At 38.8% G+C, this 23,479-nt stretch overlaps 2 protein-coding genes across 2 annotated transcripts; both read left to right on the plus strand.

Annotated features, from left to right (window-relative positions):
• Window positions 1-144: 144 nt before the first annotated feature.
• LOC142975644 (condensin-2 complex subunit D3-like) lies at window positions 145-10,322 on the plus strand. The gene is made up of 21 exons (XM_076118630.1): window positions 145-933; window positions 1,520-1,677; window positions 1,980-2,099; window positions 2,178-2,321; window positions 2,501-2,567; window positions 2,780-2,883; window positions 3,164-3,349; window positions 3,665-3,817; window positions 4,138-4,290; window positions 4,541-4,722; window positions 5,115-5,274; window positions 5,570-5,699; window positions 6,124-6,204; window positions 6,305-6,439; window positions 6,894-7,068; window positions 7,176-7,325; window positions 7,871-8,007; window positions 8,366-8,584; window positions 9,382-9,458; window positions 9,750-9,887; window positions 10,095-10,322. The coding sequence occupies exons 1-21, from the start codon at window positions 276-278 to the stop codon at window positions 10,299-10,301; spliced, it is 3,534 nt and encodes a 1,177-aa protein (XP_075974745.1). The 5' UTR covers window positions 145-275; the 3' UTR covers window positions 10,302-10,322.
• Window positions 10,323-10,324: 2 nt separating this feature from the next.
• Window positions 10,325-23,418, plus strand: LOC142975637 (uncharacterized). The gene has a single exon (XM_076118616.1). The coding sequence runs from the start codon at window positions 10,608-10,610 to the stop codon at window positions 21,897-21,899; it is 11,292 nt and encodes a 3,763-aa protein (XP_075974731.1). The 5' UTR covers window positions 10,325-10,607; the 3' UTR covers window positions 21,900-23,418.
• The last annotated feature ends 61 nt before the right edge of the window (window positions 23,419-23,479 follow it).

The following is a 23,479-nucleotide window of genomic DNA, read 5'->3' on the forward strand; positions in this document are numbered from 1 at the left end:
GACTATCTAACGATCCCTGCTGCTGCTGCTTCATGTTCGTTGTATATGTTACGTAGGTCTTACACGGACGCTGCATAATAATATACTTACCATGTGAAAAAAATATATTGTAACAGTTATATAGTCTGTGACCGGAAGCGATTATTGATTATTGTCAAGCCAAGCTATTATAGACGATAAATAAATTTTCCTTCAAGCGGGAAAACCACAATAACATAAATAAACAATATGTTCGCATAAATTTTGTAGAAGTTATAAAGTTAGTCGTTTATAAAATGGCTCAAGTTGTTATTGAGTTAAACAATTTGGGCTTGGAATTCCTCGATCATGGATGGGTGCAGAATATTTATCAGTCTGAGTTTCTGGAATTTGGTGAATTACCAACTCAATATGAAACAGTAGCGGAAACATTATGTGTGAGGTCTACATTTGAAGATGTAATGAAATCTGTTGATGATTGGCTGAACTCAGAAGCTGAATCCGGAGAAGAAAAAACATGGGCATATTTGTCCCGTCAAGTTGAACATGAAAAAGTTCTTGCTCTTTTGGCATATTATGTTGATATTGGAAATAAAAATGTCACAACGAAAAATTATAGAAACAATGCATTATTAGCTTCTCGAGTGTACTATAAGTTACTGTCTATACCAGGGTTTATGGCATATCATATTTACCATTCGCAGTTGTTTGCTCAATCGCTGACCTGCCTCAGTTTTCCCAAGGCTATGTGTGACAATGAGAGCAGTTATTTCAATACAAGAGAATTGACTAGCGAGGTAAACTCTGTCATTAGAGAATTAAGACCCTTTGTATTAGACCTGAGAGCTATAATAGAGCATTTACAGCTCAACCATAATGATATGAATTTTGAAGATATTCTAAGCAACTTAGTTGATGTAACGGGTGGTGCTATTGTCAACAAACTACATGTTGGTATGTATCCTTTCACATTAAAGCTGGTACAATTTTATGGATGTTACTGTAAAATTAGGTAAACATTGAAATCTGCTAGAAAACTTGAAGCATGTGAATCGTACAAATCATTTAAAGACATCATATTACATCAAATTGTTTTTTCAATTTGGGCGCAGTATTTCTGTGTTTGGGGTTACAAGATGAAGACAGGCTTCTCATTTGTTGATTCAATAATTACCTAATTAACACTTCAAGTTTATTTTTAATCACTGCATGATGGAAGCCTTGAAAGCGAGTTTGTTCGTAAAGTGCATAATCAACAGTGACATATACAGATAACACAGTCTAGACCCCAAAACCATGTCCAACAAAAGTCAATTAAACCCGAAATTTCTCGTAAAGGGGAGATTAAGTATAGGGTATTTTTATTGTCTAAGAAGTTAGAAACAATGTTAACATCATACTCTTAATGCGAGTTAATTGACATAACCTGTAAACCTGCATTTTGTATGTTATTGAAGTCTGAAATAAAGTATTCAATAATTCCTTATATTCAATTTGTCAGTATTATTACAAATATTAATACATTTTGTGTTGTTCACAGATAAGATTGAATTAGGAAATCTTTCTAAGGTGATTTATGAAATAATTGATATATTGATATGTGATGGAAGAGAACCGAATGCTACAGCGATAAGATTACTTTTTAAATGTCTTCTGCCAAAACTAATTGCTGCCTCGGTGGATACAAGGAATGCTAATGTAAGTTAATTGATAGACTTATTTCATTTGAATTTTTTATTAAATCAAAGAATAGTCCTCTTTATTAAAAAAAAATCAACCCATTTATATCTGTAATTAATACATGTTTATTGGTATATGTATGTTTACAGTAACATTGATGAAAATTAAGTTGGTTTTATTGTTTAATAGAACAAAAAGATCCATCTGATATCTTATATTTAAAACAATCTTAACCTCACTTGTTACTACTAGCTATTAAATCCTACCAAATATAAAAAAAAAATAAAACATACATAAATTGTAACTTTTTTTTATTTTAGAACATTGTAAGAGCCTCGTATGTGACTTATTCAGGATTGTTACTAAGTAAATATAGTCATGCGGCCTTAAATGGATACATGGTGCTTCTGCAGCATCTCTGTTATTCACAAGATGGTTTGGTGAGTTTGCAACTTATCAACCTTTTTAACTATTTTTTTTTCATTAGATCCTTTTTTATATTTTTTTTTTATTTTCAGGAGCGAAGTGAAGTGCGCAATGCGCGTGTATCTTTAGTCTCGGGATTGATGAGTCTTTTGCCACCCAAGGCCTATAGGAAAATTGTCAAATGGGTTCTACAGTTATCAAAAACTTATAAAGTACCACATCGGCAAATTGCTCTGGTATGCTGATTTTCATGTTATCTGATTGTATATTTATTGATCGATTTTTTCCAATAAACACAAAAGAATCCTTCTGAAATGTAAAACAGTTGATCACATTAACAATAATTGATTTATAAAAATCTGATTATTTTCCTAATATACATTTTTTTGCTAATGTTAACTTTTGCAATGTGCAGGAACTGATGGCAAATCTCCTAAGTAATGACCCAGAGGAACCACGCCATGTACCACCACAGGATAATGGTATGTTTGAACTTGAAGCCCCATTTAGTTAGTAGGTTAGCATTAACAAAATTAATGCTTATTAACCCTTTGACCGCTACGGTCGGCTATACTCGACAAATCAGAAAGTGCTCACGACGCTTTCGTTCTGGTTTTATCGAGTATAGCCGATCGTGACGGTCAAAGGGTTAAAAAAAATAGCATTTTTAAAATAAAATATTTTTGGAATACAGAAAACAATGCAAATGATGGCCCTCAAGGCAACATAGTTACTGAAGATGAGAGCAGTCAAGACAGCGAAGTGTTACCTCAGGTGCCTGTAGTTGCAGAACATGATGTGTGTTTTATGTTTGTTTTTGTTTTGTTTTTTGTTCTATCTGTTTGTAAGATTTTTTATGTAGAATTTGACCTGAAAGTAGGTTTTTTTGAGTAAAGTTTATTGTAGTTACTTCGTTATCAATTTTATTTTAAAATTTTGTGTTTCGTATCTATCTGTGGCCGTAGTAGACAGTAGACTTTGTTTCATTGTCAGTGTGATCAAACGACAGCTTCATACTAGATATTTGTTCTTGGCTTAACCTTCAGAATGATAAGTATGTGTTTAATGCACTCAACAGGAAATTTTAGAAGACATCAATGCGGGTCTGTTCCGCCAGCGTCCGCACACGGTACCGCATGCGGAGATCTTGCACGCAGTGTACGCGCGCGTGCACGACGTGTCCAGCACGCTGCGGACACGTGCGCTACTCATACTGGCGGACTGTCTCGCTAATCCCAGACCACACATCATACGAGCTGTGAAAGTACGTAAATTATTTACATCTTATTACTCACGAATACGGGTAGAAATCCCTTAGAACAATCATTACGAAAAATAACCTATGTGCTAACCTGCATACTTGTGCAATTAGCACAATGTAGCTTTGTTATAGATATTTTAAGACAATTCAAAATAGCTTTCAACAATCGTGTTGAAAAGAGAACCTTCTTCGTTATTAGGTAGTTTAATTAAAGACATTACCATTTCTGTAGAGAGTCGCTATCATTAACTTTGTATATGTAAAAGTGATTTGCCTAATGTGCAAAGAAGTATTATTTTATATAATTTTTTTGTGCAGGAACTGAACGGCGAGGGGGAGGTGTCCCGCCTGATGGCGGTGGGCGCCCGCAGCGTGTGCGACGAGCGCGCGGCCGTGCGGCGCGCGGGCGCCGCGCTCGTGCAGCGCCTGCTGGCCGCGCCGCGCGACCCGCCACAGGGCAACGACCTCGCGGTAACTACACTATACCGTTTAAAGATTTTTTTTTTGCATAGTATTTCCTTTTGCAATGTTGATAATATTGTATTATCCGTCAGGGTATGACGAGAAAAAGTATAAATACGTGCAATTTTTTAACATTCCATGTACTGGACAATAGTGCTATGTCAATTTTTTTTAATGGACCAGAGTGCTGTGACATTTTTTTTAAATGAGATCTACAAACTTTCACTCTTACCTGAGGTGTTCTTTACCATTATGGTGGTTAATTGCATCGTCCTCCTCTTCGACAAAAGTATCCTCAAAGCTCATGATGTTTTTTATTTTACGTTCAGATCTTAGTGAGTCTATGTCGTGACGCGAGTATTTTGGTGCGCTCGTCGGCCATCGGTGCTCTGGGTGAATTGGTCACGGAAAAACCCAGCGAGGCTGTGTTTGATGCATTCCTATCTGGTCCCATGCATCAGTTATCAGATCCTGAAAATAGGGTGAGTTTATCTAAAAAAATATGTACACAATATTATCACAGCAAGAACAATGTAATCGACGTAAAAGTTTCGTAAAAATCATTCAATTTGGTAAAATTAAAAAATTACGCCTAATTATTATGAAAATGTGCGTGTAGATAAGCAACTACACACATCTATAATGAAACATCTGTTTTCCTATCCCTATAGTCAAGCAACCACATAACAAAAAATCACTGCAAAATGTTTTAATTTTTATTTTGTACCTTAGATTCAAGATCAAGTGGTGACCCTCATCCACCACTTGCTAACAGATCGGCTACAGAAGTTCGTATCGGCAGATTATGTCGACCGAGTACCGTGGATGTTCCTCGCAGGCATCACGCGACGTAACATGAGGAGACACTTGCAGAAAGCATGCACTATGATGGCTAAGAAAGGGAATGCTATCAAGTAAGTATTAGTATACTAATAGTACTTATATTCATATAAGTATTCCTTATGCTGTGAAATAATAAGAAATAAATAGATATTGTGCAACACCACCTACTCGACCTTTCAATACAACAAGAAATAAAAAGTAGAAGAGAAACTGTAGATGGCACAGTAGACATACAATTTTAAAAAGTGTAAGCATTATTACAGCTTTGTTAGTCAAACATATCAGTGTCAGATGATCACTTAAATAGTAATAAATAGTAACTAAATGGTCGCCATTGACTCAATCGACGATTGTAAAATAAGACAGGTAGCTACGGCTCTAAAAGTATACTTTAGACCGTCAAGTATATCTTTGATCTAAATTACTCCTTTTTTACAAATGTTCTGTTATGTCCCTTGTCTAGCCATCGTCTAGTGGATATTCTGAGTTCGCACCTGGGCGCAGTAGACGATGAGCGCGATTTACAATGTTTGGTGATGTTGACGAGCGTGGCGCGACACGTCGACTATTCCAACGTTGGCTTCGTCATCAATTACTACTACAAACTAAGCGATAATGAGGAGGTAAGAGCAAACATTTCACAACAAAGAACATCTTTTACTTTTCTGATTAGGTGATAATTTTACTCGACATAGATTTACTAATTCGATGCCTAGTTCAAACTTTTAGTTTTAAATATTGTTTAAAAATTATGATTGATAATATTTTAAGTCAAAGCTCGACTTCAATGTTTCTGCTCTAATTACATTTTGTAATCGTTTCAGTTATTAAAGCAAAATATCCTTTTCGTAGTAAACGTAATATGGATGAATGCTAGGTGTGATTAAGGAATAAAGTTGTTATTGTTGTGTGGTATAGAACCGCGACGTGCGACTGCTGTTGTTGACGCTGGAGCTGATAGGCACGTGGTCGCGGTACGCGCAGGACTGCGAGCGCACGTCACTGCGCGACCATCTGGTGCGACGACTCGCCGCCCCTATCGACGACGGTAACTATCACATTATTACTGCTTAGAAAGCTTTGAAGAAATAATAGGGCTTGAATCGTGAAATGTTTCAATTTTACTTAGACACAGACAAGTTTTCCAAAGATTCCACTCAGTCCGGGCCCCATCATCTGGTAGAAATGAGTTTTTGTGTTCATGGCATTACTCGTATTAAATAATAAAATATAAATAAATATAAATATCATTGGACATTTGATTCCAAACTAAGCAAAGCTCGTACTATGGTAACCAAATAACCGATAAACATACTTAAATATTTCTTAATACATACTTATATAGATAAATTGACATCCAGGCTCAGAACATGCTCAGAACGTGCTCATCACACAAAGATGCGGTGAGATTCGAACCCACCACATATACATATTATACATTCAGACATATCTAGATATTAACTTAATTACAGGTTGTCGTATACCGTGTGCGACGTTGGCAGCTCATCTTGACCCTGCGAATGTTCTTTGGGCCACGGATCTCATGCAACTGTGTAAGTAGAACATTGACAGTTACAAATCAATGTGTCAGTTTTTCCACCGTGTAATATAGAGCGTGTTATTATTTGAGTTAATTCCTTTCTTTGTGTACAGCGGAAAGTCGAGCGATAGACACTGGAGACATAGATGAAGCTTTACGTGCGGTAGACCTGTCGCTAGTGGCACCGGCACCGCCTTCACCTGAACTATTGAGACTGTTCCTCAACGCACTCAACGACCCACCACCTGGTAAGTACATTAAACATAGTTACTGACTTAAACTTTGTTATCTTCTGTGCAGCGGCCGTTGCATATTTAGACGCATAAAGTAAAACGGCACACACTGTACTTGTTGTATTAGTCTGACCAAGACGAAGGGTCAGCTAACACCGACATGCGATGCTGGGAGCACACTTTTAAAGAGCTATTCAAAATATAACTTTATTTTCGACACGAAAAGATATACAGTTCGTTGACTCGCGAGACGCCGCTGAATGGCGCGGCGTCGTAATGCCTTCCATTTTGAGATGCGCCTCGCGACGTTGCGATGCATCTTTGGACGGCGCGCGGTGCAACGCAAAGTCACCGGCCTCTTCGAGTTTCGTCGCGTCGCGCTCGGTGTGAACTGACCCTTAGGCTGTCACGAGTATCAAACCGAGGCGCGTGCCAAAATCCTCGCATTAAACGTGTGTCGCTGTGCCAGAGTGGAGCGGCGCTATGCTGGGGTCGTGCGTGGCGGGCGCGGGGCGGCTGTGCGTGCGCGCGCGCGGCGCCGCCGTGCTGGTGGCGCCGGCGCTGGGCGCGCTGCTGCCCGCCGCCGCCGCGCCGCTGCCCGCGCGCGTCAACGCGCTGCTGGCGCTCACCGACATCTGCATCCGGTGAGTGCGCCGCCCATACACCGATATTCGTTTAATTTTGTAACCGAAAGACGTTATCAAAGTTAGGCAACGAATTCAAAAGGCTATAAAGATCGCTTTTTATACAGATACACGTCTATCGTGGAGCCGCTCCTAGGTTGCGTGTGCGAGTGCCTGGCGGTGCAGTCGCCGGCCGCCCTGCGCCGCACGGCCGCGCGGGCCCTCACTCGCTTGCTGCTCGGTGGCTTCCTACGGTTGCGCACACCACTCTACTATAAGTGAGTTGTAGACCTCGTCATTTTGTTATAAACATTCTAAAGTACAAGTCAGTCTCCTATATTTATTAAATTATAAAATCATACCCACAATTGTAGTTGCTCAATTTATCTAATTTATTTAAAAAACGGCTTAGATTTTATAAAAGACTAGCTGATCCGCGCAACTTCGCTTGCGTCACATAAGGGAATCATAATTTTCCCCGTTATTGTAACATTTTTCACTGGTACTCTGCTCCTATTGGTCGTAGCGTGGTGATATATAGCCTATAGCCTTCCTCGATAAATGGGCTATCTAACACTGAAAGAATTTTTCAAATCGGACCAGTAGTTCCCGAGATTAGCGCGTTCAAACAAACAAACAAACAAACAAACTCTTCAGCTTTATAATATTAGTATAGACTAGATGTCATATTTGTTTTAAAGTAACTTCGACTTATTTTTTATATTTCAACCACCATACTTTTTCACTCTTACGCATTCTAATTAGTTATGAATAAACACCATACTTTTTCGTTCTTATTCTAACTAGTTATAAATAAACACAGGTATTGTGCCCTGCTGGCTGATGAAGACCACGACGTGCGCGAGCCTGCCGAGTACTATGTCACGTGCTGCCTCACCGCTGACTCCATCTACCATCACTTTGTGGACTGCGTTATTCATTACAATAAAGAGGATACAGGTAAATTAGTAACGAATGTTCTGATAGACAAGTTGTATCTTATTTTTAGGGTATCGGTGTGCTACCTTGTAGGTAGGCTAGCCTAGCTTGTCGAGTACTTAACATGCGAGAAACTTCTATTTAAACATTATAAAAAGTCCATTACTTCAAATATTCCATATTCCACTTTAGGCACACATGAGTATGACATAAAAAATTGCGACTCTTATACCCGGTATCTGAGGTACATTTAGCAGTAGTTTATCTGTTTAATACCGTTTAAGTTGACATAAACATGACAGTTTGAACAGTGAAAAATGTGCCTCAGAAACCGGGTTATTTCATCGAAAGTTTACTACATTAAAAAACACTTCAACAGAAAAAATATCATTCGACGCTCGTCAACTGGTGTACGACGTGATGCTGCAACGTCTGTCAATAGTACAGAAGTTGAACGTGCAATGTCGCCTCGCGCGGGACGTGCTCGAGCACGCGGCCGACTTGAGTGACGAGGGCGATGAAGAACTGCCGCCCGACATCAACGCGGCCATACTGGACACTATTACACTGCTCTGTGGACCGAGAATGAGATTGCCAAGTCAGTATTACACTTTAATTTGCAACTCGCTAGTTTTCATAGCGAACCTAAAGCCCACTTAGTTGAGAGCCTTGGCATACACGATTTATCTAAATTACAAGAAATAATTCTGTGTTTTTCCAAAATAAAGTTGTATCAAAGACTTCACCATCACCTGCATAAGCTACTGGTGTTATAAGTTCTTGATTTTGTATACCTTCGTCAGACACCTACCTTGCACTCTTCTAAGTTGTCGGCTTAAAAATCTTTAGACTTAAATACTGAAGTAGTATCAAATTCGCTAGAGAGTGTTGTCTGTACAATGTAGGATGTAGTAAGTGCTACTTTAAAGAGGATAACTAACAATCATGTTTGTAGTCATTTATGCGGTCCTCCGCTAGATCTCTAAAGGGTTTTGTGATGTGAAAATTATTATCTGTAGCAACAATAAAATCCGGTTAGTTATTATCTGGTACATAATGTTGAATGGAAAGTGTGTAAAAATGCTTCTTTCACTTATCCTTCAATGAAAATGAAGCCTCATATTTATACAATTAAGAATTCTTGTAAATGTAAATATAGTTGTTTGTATTGCAAAGGCCTTAATTTTATAATCTAATTTTTAACCACCACTTTTTTGCATGCACATTCAGATGGTATGGGTATGACAGAAATCTAATACCTATATTTATAACTAAGCATTTTTTATAAATTACCTATATGTAATACTTTTTAGGAAATCCTTATTTAACGCATACAAATAATAAATATGCGTATTTTTTATTTCCACAATATTATGTATCGATGTGATTTTGCAGAGAAACCACAGAACGCCGGTGAGGCGGCGGATATAGATGAATTACAAGAGAGAGTTACAACAAACATCGTATCTCATGTGAGTAAAATATACACTAACTTTTGAAATTATGGTAAACATGCAATACATACAGAAATAAACATAAAATATGATTTGTACAGAAAGTATTAAGAAACACCAACAAAATAATTGAAAGAAACAATTGGTTTTATCGTTTACAAAGGAATTTACTCTACATTTCTCACTACGCACGAATATGGAAACAAAATATGTATACGATACACAAAGAGGTATTCACATAAAAATACTACTAATAGAGTACGTAGGCAACTATGAACCTTTTATAAAAGTGTATTTTGGTGTGTATAGAAAATGAAGCGCACGGTAGCGGAGGTGCTGGTGCCGGCCGTGCTGCGCCTGTACTCGCGCCTGCGCGCCCGCGGCGGGCAGCTGGCCGCCTACCTCGTGCGCATCGCCACCGACCTGCTCGTGGACTACCGCCAGGAGGTAACACTGACACCGCAGCCCATACATTTTGAACGATTATATAATAATATATTATTATCCTACTCTTTGTCGTGAGCTGAAAGGCGATTGCGTAGTTATGTTATGATTCTCTGAAATTTAATAGTTTCTTCACAAACTTCGTCATCGATGAAAAAGAGGCGTTCGAGATGGGGTGATTTTTGATATTTATTCGTACAATATTTGCAGATCGAAGAGCTTATCGAAAACGACGAGGATCTGGTGGAGCGAGTCCAGCAGTTCCAGGAGACGATCGGGCAGTCGCCGACGTTCGGCAACGCGCGGAACCTGGTGACGACGTCGGCGCCGCCCGAGCCCGACACGCCGCGCGCCCCGCGCCGCCGCCCGCGCCAGCACTCGGCGCACACGCCGCGCAAGCGAGCGCTGCGCATTTGATCCTTGTACGACAGGCTCGACGACATCGGCCGACACGCACCTAGGACTAGCCTTTATAAAACTATATTAAACGATGTTAAATCTAATTACAGTTCCATAATATGTCGAAGTAGGCCTATTGATAGAGATTTAGCTCAGCCGAGAGATAGTACCGATGGGGATAATGGTACGACATTAACTGAACCGATATCTAATATCGATAGGGATTGCAATACGATACCGGGCGACCGGAACCTCCGCGGCAGTAGTGACGGTGGCGCTACGACGAGTGAAGCGAGGCCTAGAATTAGTGTAGCTTACGAGTTTATGATGGACAATTATTATCCGACAATCTTCAAAGCTACAGGCGATGAGTCTAGGCCTAGTACTAGTTCAGCTATAGTTAATAATTCAAAGACTGGGACCAGTAGATACTACGAATCAACAAGTGAGCCTAGGCCTAGTACAAGCTCAGTTAAAGTTTACGGGCCAACTGTTAGTACTATCACAGCTAGAATTATTAAGCCAAAATCTAGTACCAGTAGATACTATGATTCAACAAGTGAGTTTAGACGTAGTTCTAGCAAAGATTTCGGATCTACATTGAAAGACCCCCGCCCAATTACCAGTAGAGACTTTGGATCTACATTGAAAGTCTCCCGCCCAAGTACCAGTAGACACATTAAAGCTACATTTAAAGACCCCCGCCCAAGCACTAGCATAATCTTGGGATCTACATTAACCGACCCGCGCCCAAGTACCAGTAGAGACTTTGGTTCTACATTATATGACCCCTGGCAGAGCTCCAGTATAATCTTTGGATCTACATTGAGAGACCCCCGCCCAAGTACCAGTAGAGACTTTGGATCTACATTAACCGACCCGCGTCCAAGTACCAGTAGAGACTTTGGTTCTACATTTAATGACCCCTGGCTGAGGTCTAGCATAATCTTTGGATCTACATTGAGAGACCCCCGCCCAAGTACCAGTAGAGACTTAGGATCTACATATAACGACCCCAGCCAAAGTACTAGTGAACGAGATACGTATCATGTACATGGCATAGATCTAGCTAGTGGTAACGACGATCCTTGCTTTGAAAAAGGTAGACCAGTATCTAGTTCTAATACAAATAATAACACTGCAAAAGAAGATTACAATGCTAGCACAAATCACGGTAAACGCCAAAACTTTAAAAAAGCACGGCGGCCTAGTTTAATTAAGTGTTCAAGAAAAAGGACGCAAAGCATTAGTCAGGAACACTGTGAGTCTGAAGATTCAGAAATCTTACATAGCTCGAGCGCGAAAAAAAAACTTTATGAAGAAAAAAATATAGATACTAAAGAACAAAGTACTGAAACAAGAAAACGAAGCAATGATCAAGATGATCACGGACAAAACCAAAAAGCAATGAAACGTTCATCTAGTTCAAGTAAGGATAGTACAGTCACTAATAAGGAGCAGAAAGAAGATATGAGTCGACCTAGTAACAGCAAAAAACACGAATCATTGAAACCTAAGCAAAAGGATAATGACAGCAATAAAATATCCAACGAACCTTGTGTTAGAGGTGACAATAGTACAGTAATATGTGAACCCAGAGCTAGTACAGGTCAAGTAAGTGGAGAAGTTCATAGCGAGAGTAAAATTAAACATAAATATGAATCAGATCACATAAATCTGAAAACTAAGAAAGACTACAGTAGAGAGAAAAGTAAACGAAGCGAAGAACAAACTACAAGCAAAAGAAAAGAAAGTACTGATCATCATAGCACCGAGTCAGTAAAGCGTAGTGCTAATGACGATCTAAGCTCAGAGAACAGTGGACACGTGTCAAGTTCTAGTCAGAAACAGAACACTGAAAAGGAATCTCGTACTGCTAGTACAAAACACAGTAAACATCACGACGAGATAAAAAGTTCGCGACGTCCTAGTGTTGTAAGTACAGATGAGAGTACAAGAAAAAGAGCCCAAAGTGTTAGTCAGGAAAACAGTGCAGCCGACGATTCAGGAATCTCGCTTAGCATGAGCGAAAAGAAAAGCGGTCATGTAAAACAAAAGACAGATAAAAGTGAGCGTAGCGCTGCTGTGGAACACAAGAAATATAAAAATGAGCGCAATGCTACTAAAGGACAACAAGTGGATAAAAGTGAACGTAGCGCTACTAAAGAACAAAAGATAGATAAAAGTGAACGAAGTGCTATGCAAGGTGATCAATGTCAAAGCCAGAAAGCAATGAGACGCTCATCTAGTTTCAGTAAAGATAGCACAGAGAAGAGAGATGACGCTAAACATGATGGGAGCCTACCTAATAACAGCAAAAAGCACGTGTCAGTGAAACCTGATCGTTGTGCTACTGACATAATATTTAAGGAACCTAATGTAGGAGAAGACAATAGTACAGTAAAACGTGAATCTAGAACTAGTACAAATCAAGTAAGTAGAGAAGTTTATAGCGAGAGTGAAATTCAAAATAAGTCTGAATCAGAACAAAGAGAGCATAAAACTAGGAAAGACTACAGTAGAAAGAAAAGTAAACGAAGCGAAGAACAAACTACAAGCAAAATAAAAGAAAGTACTGATCATCATAGTAATGAGCCAGTAAAGCGTAGTGCCAATGATGAGCTAAGCTCAGAGAACAGTGGACACGTGTCAAGTTCTAGTCAGAAACAGAACACTGAAAAGGAATATCGTAGTGCTAGTACAAAACACAGTAAACATCACGACGAGATGAAAAGTTCGCGACGGCCTAGTGTTGTAAGTACAGATGAGGATACAAGAAAAAGAGACCAAAGTGTTAGTCAGGAACACAGTGCAGCCGAAAATACAAATATATTGCTTAGCAGGAGCGAAAAGATGGACAAAAGTGATCATAGCGCTACTGAAGAACAAAAGATATATAAAAGTGAACGAAGTGCTATTCAAGGTGATCAATGTCAAAGCCAGAAAACAATGAGACGCTCGGCTAGTTCTAGTAAAGATAGTACAGCCACAAGTACAGAGAAGAGAGATGACGCTAAACATGATGGGAGCCGACCTAATAACAGCAAAAATCATGAGTCAGTGAAACCTGATCGTTGTGATCTTGACAGCAATAAAATATTCAACGAACCTAATGTTAGAGAAGACAATAGTACAGTAATATGTGAATCTAGAGCTGGTACAGATCAAGTAAGTACAGAAGTTTATAGCGAGAGTGAAATTCAAAATAAGTCTGAATCACAACAAAGACAGCATAAAACTAGGAAAGACTACAGTAGAAAGAAAAGTAAACGAAGCGATGAACAAACTACAAGCAAAAGAAAAGAAAGTACTGATCATCATGGCACCGAGTTAGTAAAGCGTAGTGCTAATGACGACCTAAGCTCAGAGAACAGCGAACACGTGTCAAGTTCTAGTCAGAAACAGAACTCTGAAAATGAATATCGTAGTGCTAGTACAAAACACAGTAAACATCACGACGAGAAAAGTTCGCGACGTCCTAGTGTTGTAAGTACAGATGAGGGTACAAGAAAAAGAGCCCAAAGTGTTAGTCAGGAAAACAGTGCAGCCGACGATTCAGGAATCTCGCTTAGCATGAGCGAAAAGAAAAGCGGTCATGAAAAACAAAAGACAGATAAAAGTGAGCGTAGCGCTGCTGTGGAACACAAGAAATATAAAAATGAGCGCAATGCTACTAAAGGACAACAAGTGGATAAAAGTGAACGTAGCGCTACTAAAGAACAGGAGATTGTAAAAAGAACAGTAATAAGTGAATCTAGTGCTGGTACAAGTCAAGTAAGTGGTGAAGATCATGACAAGAATAAAATTCAGCATAAGTCTGAATCCGAGAAAAGTAGTCATGAAACTAGTAAAGACCACAGCATAGAGAAAAGTGAACGAAGCAAAGAACAAACTACAAGCAAACAAAAAGATGGTACTGATCATCATGGCACCGAGCCAGTAAAGCGTAAAGACGATCTAAGGTCAGAGAACAGCAGACACGTGTCAAGTTCTATTCAAAAACAGAACGCTAAAGAGGAATCTCGTAGTGCTAGTACAAAACACAGTAAACATGACGTCGAGAAAAGTTCGCGAAGGCCTAGTGTTATAAGTACAGATGAGGGTACAAGAAAAAGATCCCAAAGTGTTAGTCAGGAACACAGTGCAGCCGACGATTCAGGAATCTCGCTTAGCACGAGCGAAAAGAAAAGCGATCATGAAAAACAAAAGATAGATAAAAGTAAACGAAGTGCTATTCAAGGTGATCAATGTCAAAGCCAGAAAACAATGAGACGCTCGGCTAGTTCTAGTAAAGATAGTACAGCCACAAGTACAGAGAAGAGAGATGACGCTAAACAAGACGGGAGCCGACCTAGTAACAGCAAAAATCATGAGTCAGTGAAACCTGATCGTAGTGATACTGACAGCAATAAAATATTCAACGAACCTAATGTTAGAGAAGACAATAGTACAGTAATATGTGAATCTAGAGCTGGTACAGATCAAGTAAGTACAGAAGTTTATAGCGAGAGTGAAATTCAAAATAAGTCTGAATCAGAACAAAGAGAGCATAAAACTAGGAAAGAGTACAGTAGAAAGAAAAGTAAACGAAGCGAAGAACAAACTACAAGCAAAAGAAAAGAAAGTACTGATCATCATGGCACCGAGTTAGTAAAGCGTAGTGCTAATGACGATCTAAGCTCAGAGAACAGTGGACACGTGTCAAGTTCTAGTCAGAAACAGAACACTGAAAAGGAATATCGTAGTGCTAGTACAAAACACAGTAAACATCACGACGAGAAAAAGAGTTCGGGACGACTTAGTGTTGTAAGTACAGATGAGGGTACAAGAAAAAGAGCCCAAAGTGTTAGTCAGGAACACAGTGCAACCAAAAATACAAGTGAGCGTAGCGCTAATAAAGATCAGCAGACAGACAAAAGTGAGCGTAGTGCTGCTGTGGAACATAAAAAAGATAAAAGTGAGCGCAGCGCAATTAAAGAACAACAGATAGATAAAAGTAAGCGTAGTACTACTGAAGAACAAAAGGGAGATAAAAGTGAGCGTAGTACTACTAAAGGACAACAAGTGGATATAAGTGAACGTAGCACTACTAAAGAACAGGAGATTGAAAAAAGAACAGTAATAAGTGAATCTAGTGCTGGTACAAGTCAAGTAAGTGGTGAAGATCATGACAAGAATAAAATTCAGCATAAGGCTGAATCTGAGAAAATCAGTCATGAAACTAGTAAGGACCACAGCATAGAGAAAAGTAAACGAAGCAAAGAACAAACCACAAGCAAAAGAAAAGAAAGTACTGATCATCATAGCACCGAGCCAGTAAAGCGTAGTGCCAATGATGATCTAAGCTCAGAGAACAGCGAACACGTGTCAAGTTCTAGTCAGAAACAGAACTCTGAAGAGAAATCTCGTAGTGCTAGTACAAAACACAGTAAACATCACGACGAGAAAAGTTCGCGACGACCTAGTGTTGTAAGTACAGATGAGAGTACAAGAAAAAGAGCCAAAAGTGTTAGTCAGGAACACAGTGCAGCCGACGATTCAGGTATCTCACTTAGCACGAGCGAAAAGAAAAGCGGTCATGAAAAACAAAAGACAGATAAAAGTGAGCGTAGCGCTACTAAAGAACAAAAGAGTGAACGAAGTGCTATTCAAGGTGATCAATGTCAAAGCCAGAAAACAATGAGACGCTCATCTAGTTCTAGTAAAGATAGTACAGCCACAAATACAGAGAAGAGAGTTGACGCTAAACAAGATGTAAGCCGACCTAGTGACAGCAGAAATCATGAGTCAGTGAAACCTGATCCTAGTGCTACTGACAGCAATAAAATATTCAACGAACGTAATGTTAGAGAAGACAATAGTACAGTAATATGTGAATCTAGAGCTGGTACAGATCAAGTAAGTACAGAAGTTTATAGCGAGAGTGAAATTCAAAATAAGTCTGAATCAGAACACAGAGAGCATAAAACTAGGAAAGACTACAGTAGAAAGAAAAGTAAACGAAGCGAAGAACAAACTACAAGCAAAATAAAAGAAAGTACTGATCATCATGGTACCGAGTTAGTAAAGCGTAGTGCCGATGATCTAAGCTCAGAGAACAGCAGACACGTGTCAAGTTCTAGTCAGAAACAGAACATTGAAAAGGAATCTTGTAGTGCTAGTACAAAACACAGTCAACATCACGACGAGAAAAAAAGTTCGCGACGACCAAGTGTTATAAGTACAGATGAGAGTACAACAAAAAGAGCCCAAAGTGTTAGTGAGGAACACAGTGCAACTAAAAATACAAGTGAGCGTAGCGCTAATAAAGATCAGCAGACAGATATAAGTGAGCGTGGCACTATTAAAGAACAGAAGATAGATAAAAGTAAGCGTAGCACTACTCAAGAACAACAGGTAGACAAACGTGAGCGTACTGCTACTGTGGAACAAAAGATAGATAAAAGTGAGCGTAGCCCTACTCAAGGTGATCAAGATCAACGTCAAAAAACAATAACATGTACGTCTAGTTCCAGTAAAGATTGTACCGCCACAAATAAACAGCAGAGAGATGACGCTAAGAGAGCTCACTCAGACAAAGGGGGAGCAAGAAAAAGATCCCAAAGTATTAGTCAGGTACACAGTGCGATCGAAGATACAAGTATCTTGCTTAGCACGAGCGACAAGAAAAGCAGTCCTGAAGAACTGAGCATAGATACAAGTGAGCGTAGCGCTAGTAAAGATCAGAAGATAGATAAAATTGAACTTGGCGCTACTAAAGAACAAAAGATAGATAAAAGTGAGCGTAGCGTTACTAAAGAACAACAAATAGATAAAAGAACAGTTATGAGTTTATTTGGAGCTAGTACGGATCGAGTAAAGTGTGAAGAGCATAGCAACAGTAAAAATCAACATAAGTCTGAATCAGAGCAAAGAGAGCATAAAACTAGTAAAGAGAATAGTAAACGAAGTAAAGAACAAACTACAAGCAAAAGAAAAGAAAGTACTGATCATCATAGCACTGAGCCAGTAAAGCGTAGTGCTAATGACGATCTAAGCTCAGAGAACACCGGACCCGTGTCAAGTTCTAGTCAGAAACAGAACTCTGAAAAGGAATATCGTAGTGCTAGTACAAAACACAGTAAACATGACGTCGAGAAAAGTTCGCGACGGTCTAGTGTTATAAGTATAGATGAGGGTACAAGAAAAAGATCCCAAAGTGTTAGTCAGGAACACAGTGCAGCCGACGATTCAGGAATCTCGCTTAGCACAAGTGAAAAGAAAAGCGGTCATGAAAAACAAAAGACAGATAAAAGTGAGCATAGCGCTACTAAAGAACAAAAGACAGATAAAAGTGAGCGTAGCGCTATTAAAGAACAGAAGATGGATAAAAGTGAGCGTGGCACTACTCAAGGTGATCAAGGTCAAAGCCAAAAAACAATTAAATGTACATCTAGTTCTAGTAAAGATTGTTCCGCCACAAATAAACAGCAGAGAGACGCTAAGAGAGCTAATACAGATAAAGGGGGAGCAAGAAAAAGATCCCAAAGTGTTAGACAGGTAGCGATCGAAGACAAAAGTATCTCGCTTCGCACGGGCGAAAAGAAAAGCGGTCATGAAGAACAAAATATAGATAAACGTAAGAGTAGCACTACTCAAGAGCAACAGGTAGACAAATGTGTGCGTACTGCTACTCTGGAACAAAAGATAGATAAAAGTGAGCATACTACTCAAGGTGATCAAGGTCCAAGCCTAAAAACAATTAAATGTACATCTAGTTCCAGTAAAGATTGTTCCGTCACAAATGAACAGCAGAGAGATGACGCTAAGGGAGCTCATGCAGATAAAGGGGGAGCAAGAAAGAGATCCCAAAGTGTTAGTCAGGAACACAGTGCGATCGAAGATACAAGTATCTCGCTTAGCACGAGCGAAAAGATAAGCAGTCCTGAAGAACAAAGCATAGATAAAAGTGAGCGTAGCGCTAGCAAAGAACAACAAATAGATAAAAGTACAGTAATAAGTGTAACTGAGGCTAGTACAGATCAAGTAAAGGGTGAAAATCACAGCAAAAGTAAAATTCAACATAAGTCTGAATCAGAGAAAGGAGAGCATAAAACTAAGAAAGACTACAGTAGAGAGAAAAGTAAACGAAGCGAAGAACAAACTACAAGCACAATAAAAGAAAGTACTGATCATCATGGCACCGAGCCAGTAAAGCGTAGTGCTAATGATGATCTAAGCTCAGAGAACAGCGGACACGTGTCAAGTTGTAGTCAAAAAAAGAACTCTGAAGAGGAATATCGTAGTGCTAGTACAAAACATAGTAAACGACACGACGAGAAAAAAAGTTCGCGACGACTTAGTGTAGCAAGTACTGATGCGGGTACAAGAGAAAAAACCCAAAGTGTTAGTCAGGAACACAGTGCAACCGAAGATTCAAGAATCTTGCTTAGCACGAGCGAACAGATAAGCGGTCATGAAGAACAAAATATGGGTAAAAGTGAGCGCAGCGCTACTGTGGTACAAAGGATAGATGAAAGTGAGTGTAGCACTACTCAAGGTGATCGAGGTCAAAGCCAAAAAACAATAACATGTACATCTAGTTCCGGTAAAGATTGTACCGCCACAAATAAACAGCAGAGAGATGACGCTAAGAGAGATGCAGATAAAGGGGGAACAAGAAAGAGATCCCAAAGTGTTAGTCAGGTACACAGTGCGATCGAAGATACAAGTATCTCGCTAAGCACGAGCGAAAAGAAAAGTAGTCCTAAAGAACAGAGCATAGATAAAAGTGAGCGTAGCGCTAGCAAAGAACAACAGATGGAAAATAGTGAGCGTAGCGCTACTAAAGCTATAAGTGTATCTGAGGCTAGTACAGATCAAGTAAAGGGTGAAGTTCATGGCAAGAGTAAAATTAAACGTAAGTCTGAATCAGAGAAAGGAGAGCACAAAACTGGGAAAGATTATAGTAGAGAGAAAAGTAAACGAAGCGAAGAACAAACTACTAAAAGAAAAGGTAGCACCGAGCCAGAAAAGTGTAGTGCTAATGATGACCTAAGCTCAGCGAACAGCGGACACGTGTCAAGTTCTAGTCAGAAACAGAACACTGAAGAGGAATATCGTAGTGCCAGTACAAAACACAGTAAACATCACGACGAGAAAAGTTCGCGACGGCCTAGTGTTGTAAGTACAGATGAGGGCGAAAGAAAAAGATCCCAAAGTGCTAGTCAGAAACACAGTGCAACCGAAGATTCAGGAATCACGCTTAGCACGAGCGAAAACAAAAGCTGTCATGAAAAACAAAAGATAGATAAAAGTGAGCGTAGCACTACTAAAAAACAAAAGATTGATGAAAGTGAGCGTAGCACTACTGGAGAACAAAAGATAGATAAAAGTGAGCGTAGCACTACTGGAGAACAAAAGATAGATAAAGGTGAGCGTAGCATTACTGAAAAACAAAAGATAGATAAAAGTGAGCGTAGCACTATTGAAAAACAAAAGATAGATAAAAGTGAGCGTAGCACTATTGAAAAACAAAAGATAGATAAAAGTGAGCGTAGCACTATTGAAAAACAAAAGATAGATAAAAGTGAGCGTAGCGCTACTCAAGGTGATCAATGTCAAAGCCAAAAAACAATAAAATGTACATCTAGGTCCAGTAAAGATAGTATCGCTACAATTAAATTCCAAAAAGATGACGCTAAACAAGATATGAGCCAACCGGATAACAGCAAAAAATATGAGTCAGAGAAACTTAAGCGTAGAGAAAATGACAGCAATAAAATATCCAACGAACCTTCTGTCAAAGCAGAGCAGACCTCTGTAATAAGTGTATCTGGAACTAGTACAGAGCAAGTAAGTGGAGAAGTTCATAGCAAGAGTAAAATTCAACATAAGCCTGAATCCGAGAAAAGAGAGCATAAAACTAGGAAAGACCATAGTAAGGATAAAAGCAAACGAAGCGAAGAACAAACTTCAAGCAAAAGAAAAGAAAGTACTGATCATCATAGCACCGAGCCAGTAAAGCGTAGTGCTAATGACGATCTAAGCTCAGAAAATAGCGGACATGTGTCAAGTTCTAGTCAGAAAAAGGAAACTGAAAAAGATCGTAGTGCTAGTACAAAACACGGCAAACATCACGACGAAAATAAAAGTTCGCGGCAGCCTAGCGCTGAAAAAGATAGGTCGTCAGGAAAAAAAGCACACGTATCGAGTTCTACCAAAAAGAACTCGAAAAAGAAAGATCGTAGTGCCAGTACAAAACATCGTGAAGAAAATATAAGTTCGCGTCGGCCTATTGATAGTAGTAAAGATAAAGTGGAAGTAAGAAAAAGAGCCAAAAGTGCGACCGAAGATACAAGTGTATCGCTTAGCACGAGCGAAATGAATAGCGGTCATAAAGATCAAAAGGTAGATAAAAGTGAGCGTAGCGCTACTGAAGTACACGACACTATAACACGCAAGCAAAGTAATGATCAAGATCAAAGCCAGAAAACAATGGAGGGTTCGCCTACTTCAAGTACAGATAGTTCCGCCACATACATAGAGCACAGAGATATGAGCCGACCTAGTAACAGCAAAAATCACGGGCCAGTGAAATCTGAGTATAGTACTAGTGAAGATCAAAGCGCTATGGTACCTGAGGGTAGTACTCGTAAAAATCAAGGTCCTATGGTACCTACGTGCAGCACTAGTGAAGGACAAATCGCTTTGGTACCTGAGTGCAGCACTAGTGAAAGTCAAAGCGCTTTGGTACCTGAGTGTACTACTAGAAAAGATCAAAGCCCTATGGTACCTTTGTGCAGCACTAGTGAAGGACAAATACCTGTGGTACCTGAGTGCAGCACTAGTGAACGTGAAACCCTTATGATACCTGAGTGTAGTACTAGTGAAGATCAAAACCCTATGGTATCTGCGATCAGCACTAGTGAAGATCGAAGCCTTATGGTACGTGAGTCCAGCACTAGTGAACGTGAAAGCGGTATGGTACCTGAGAATAGTACTAGTCTAAATCCCATGATACCAAAGCCTGGCACTAGTACGGATCTGAGTTCAATAATACCTAATGACGGTAATAATAGTGATGAAGATATTACCAACAAAAGTAAGCATAGGTCTAGATCTAAATTCAGGAAAGATCATACGAAGAAGAAAAGTAAACGTCTTTCTTGTTCTAGTAAAGACCAAAGTCCAGGAAATTCGCGTAGTGGTAGCAACGGTCGACATGTCAAAAAAAGCAAGCATAAGTCTAAAAGTAAGAAAAATAGCAAGGAAAAAAGTAGAAAGTCAAGTAAAAAACATCGCACAAAGAAAAATAAGCATAGGTCAAAGTCTAAGAAAGATACTGAAGATGAACATAAATCTCGTTCTCGTCAAGACCAAACCAATATAGATAATGTAGAAGATATTGATCGTAGTAATAAGGATCGCAGTGCCAAAAAAAGTAAGCATAGGTCTGGTAGTAAGCGTCGTGATAAAAAAAGCAAGCATCATTCTAAATCTACCAAACATCGTACTCGTGAAAAAAGTGATCGAAAGTCTAGCAATAGCGCAGAGAATGTTAAAGAAAAAAGTAATTTTGGCCCTAGTACCGGCAAAGATACGATGATTGAGAGCGAGGCTGGGACAAGTAAATGAACGATGATTAACCTTAGTGTTCAACTGTAAAAGTACTACAGCACAAATTAAGGTGTTAAGTTACACTGGGTAAAATTGCATCAATTCAAATGAATGCAAAATAATTTTATTCTAATACACTTTATACTATTGATGTTATGATCATATTTTTGTAATTTGATAGAAGTGTTGCCTAGATTACTAGGCATCATTAGATTTCTTGTAATTAATTTCTTAAAAGTACAGATGATTGTGTGATCTAATAACTGCAATCTCAATCTAAAGATAATATATACGTTACTTTAAATGTAAGCAATCGGTTATTATGGATAATAACCGATTGCTTAATATAACCATAATATGTTAGGACCAATCATAAGTCCAATGATTTCCGCTACTACTAGATAGCCCACAGCAGGCAGCTAAGTTTTTCGTATATTATATTCTTATTATTTCATATAGTGATTTATGAGTGATACTGAATTATACTGATTACTGATATTGTGTAAAGAAATAACGAATATTCTGCAAGTTTGTGTTTATAAAAATATTATTTGAATATAAAATATTCGCCAAGTAATTAGAACAAGCCGCACTTGCGTTTTAGCACAATCATACAAAGCATAAGTTTATAACCAATTATTTTGATAAGTATATGGATGGATGTCTATGTTTCGTTCTCGCTTAGAATATTTTAATTAAATAAAAAACTTATACGTTTTCCTGAAGCTATCCGCGAATTTTCTAAGCTACGCAAGCAGTTGGCAGCGCTTGACGGGCGCTTGTCATTCTCAAATCCAAAGAGACTCTTAAATCAATTATTTTCGCGCATTTTCTATTTATTTGGCGAACGAATATTATGCAACATAGACATAAGATTTGTAGTGATATGTGTGCTATTGAGCTATTATTGCTACGTATAGAACTGACAACGACCGGTACTTTTTGCTCCAGTCTTTGCCAATCATCGACAACTCGACTGTTATTTATGTTATGTTAAACTGCACGCGGTTTGGTCTACATATTACTACACATACGGTATTATCAGACCACAATTAATTAGACCTACTTACGTAAAAGGCAACCCACATTTTCAAGTAATTGAGTTTTAACATATAAAGCGCCAAAATTATGTATGGGTTCATTTTCATCCAAAAAATGAACCCATCATAGCCAGTGTCCCGTTTTTTCAACACTAACTTGTTGTGATTGGTCATTGTGTTGCGTAAGTAGGTTCAATTTCAAGAAGCTATAGCCGCTGATCATTGCGATACATTTTTTTTGTTCTTTATACTTGTATTAATATCTCAATGGTTTATGCATATAAGCTATACCCGGGACGCCGGGGCAGGTCCCTAGTTCTGTATATAATACAAAATTCAAAATTTTACGAGGGTTTTGGTGCTACGGTTATTTAACGGAAATTTATGTGTAAGTATAAGGAGTGAAATAATCGCTAAGCGAGTATTATTATAACAGTAAACTATTATAATTATTATGTATAATTAAATAATTGTATACATTTGACTAAAATCTTATTTGAATATTTTGTTGGCTCAGTATTGTACCATAAAATCGAGTCATACGTATCGACGTCTATC

Source organism: Anticarsia gemmatalis, chromosome 9 (assembly GCF_050436995.1).
Source record: "Anticarsia gemmatalis isolate Benzon Research Colony breed Stoneville strain chromosome 9, ilAntGemm2 primary, whole genome shotgun sequence".
Lineage (NCBI taxonomy): Eukaryota > Metazoa > Arthropoda > Insecta > Lepidoptera > Erebidae > Anticarsia > Anticarsia gemmatalis.

Coding starts and splice junctions, on each gene's coding strand:
- LOC142975644 (XM_076118630.1), top strand. CDS start 276: ATGGCTCAAGTTGTTATTGAGTTAAACAATTTGGGCTTGGAATTCCTC. Junction 6,440..6,893: donor ACTCAACGACCCACCACCTG/GTAAGTACATTA, acceptor TCGCTGTGCCAG/AGTGGAGCGGCGCTATGCTG. Junction 9,459..9,749: donor CAACAAACATCGTATCTCAT/GTGAGTAAAATA, acceptor TGGTGTGTATAG/AAAATGAAGCGCACGGTAGC.
- LOC142975637 (XM_076118616.1), top strand. CDS start 10,608: ATGATGGACAATTATTATCCGACAATCTTCAAAGCTACAGGCGATGAG.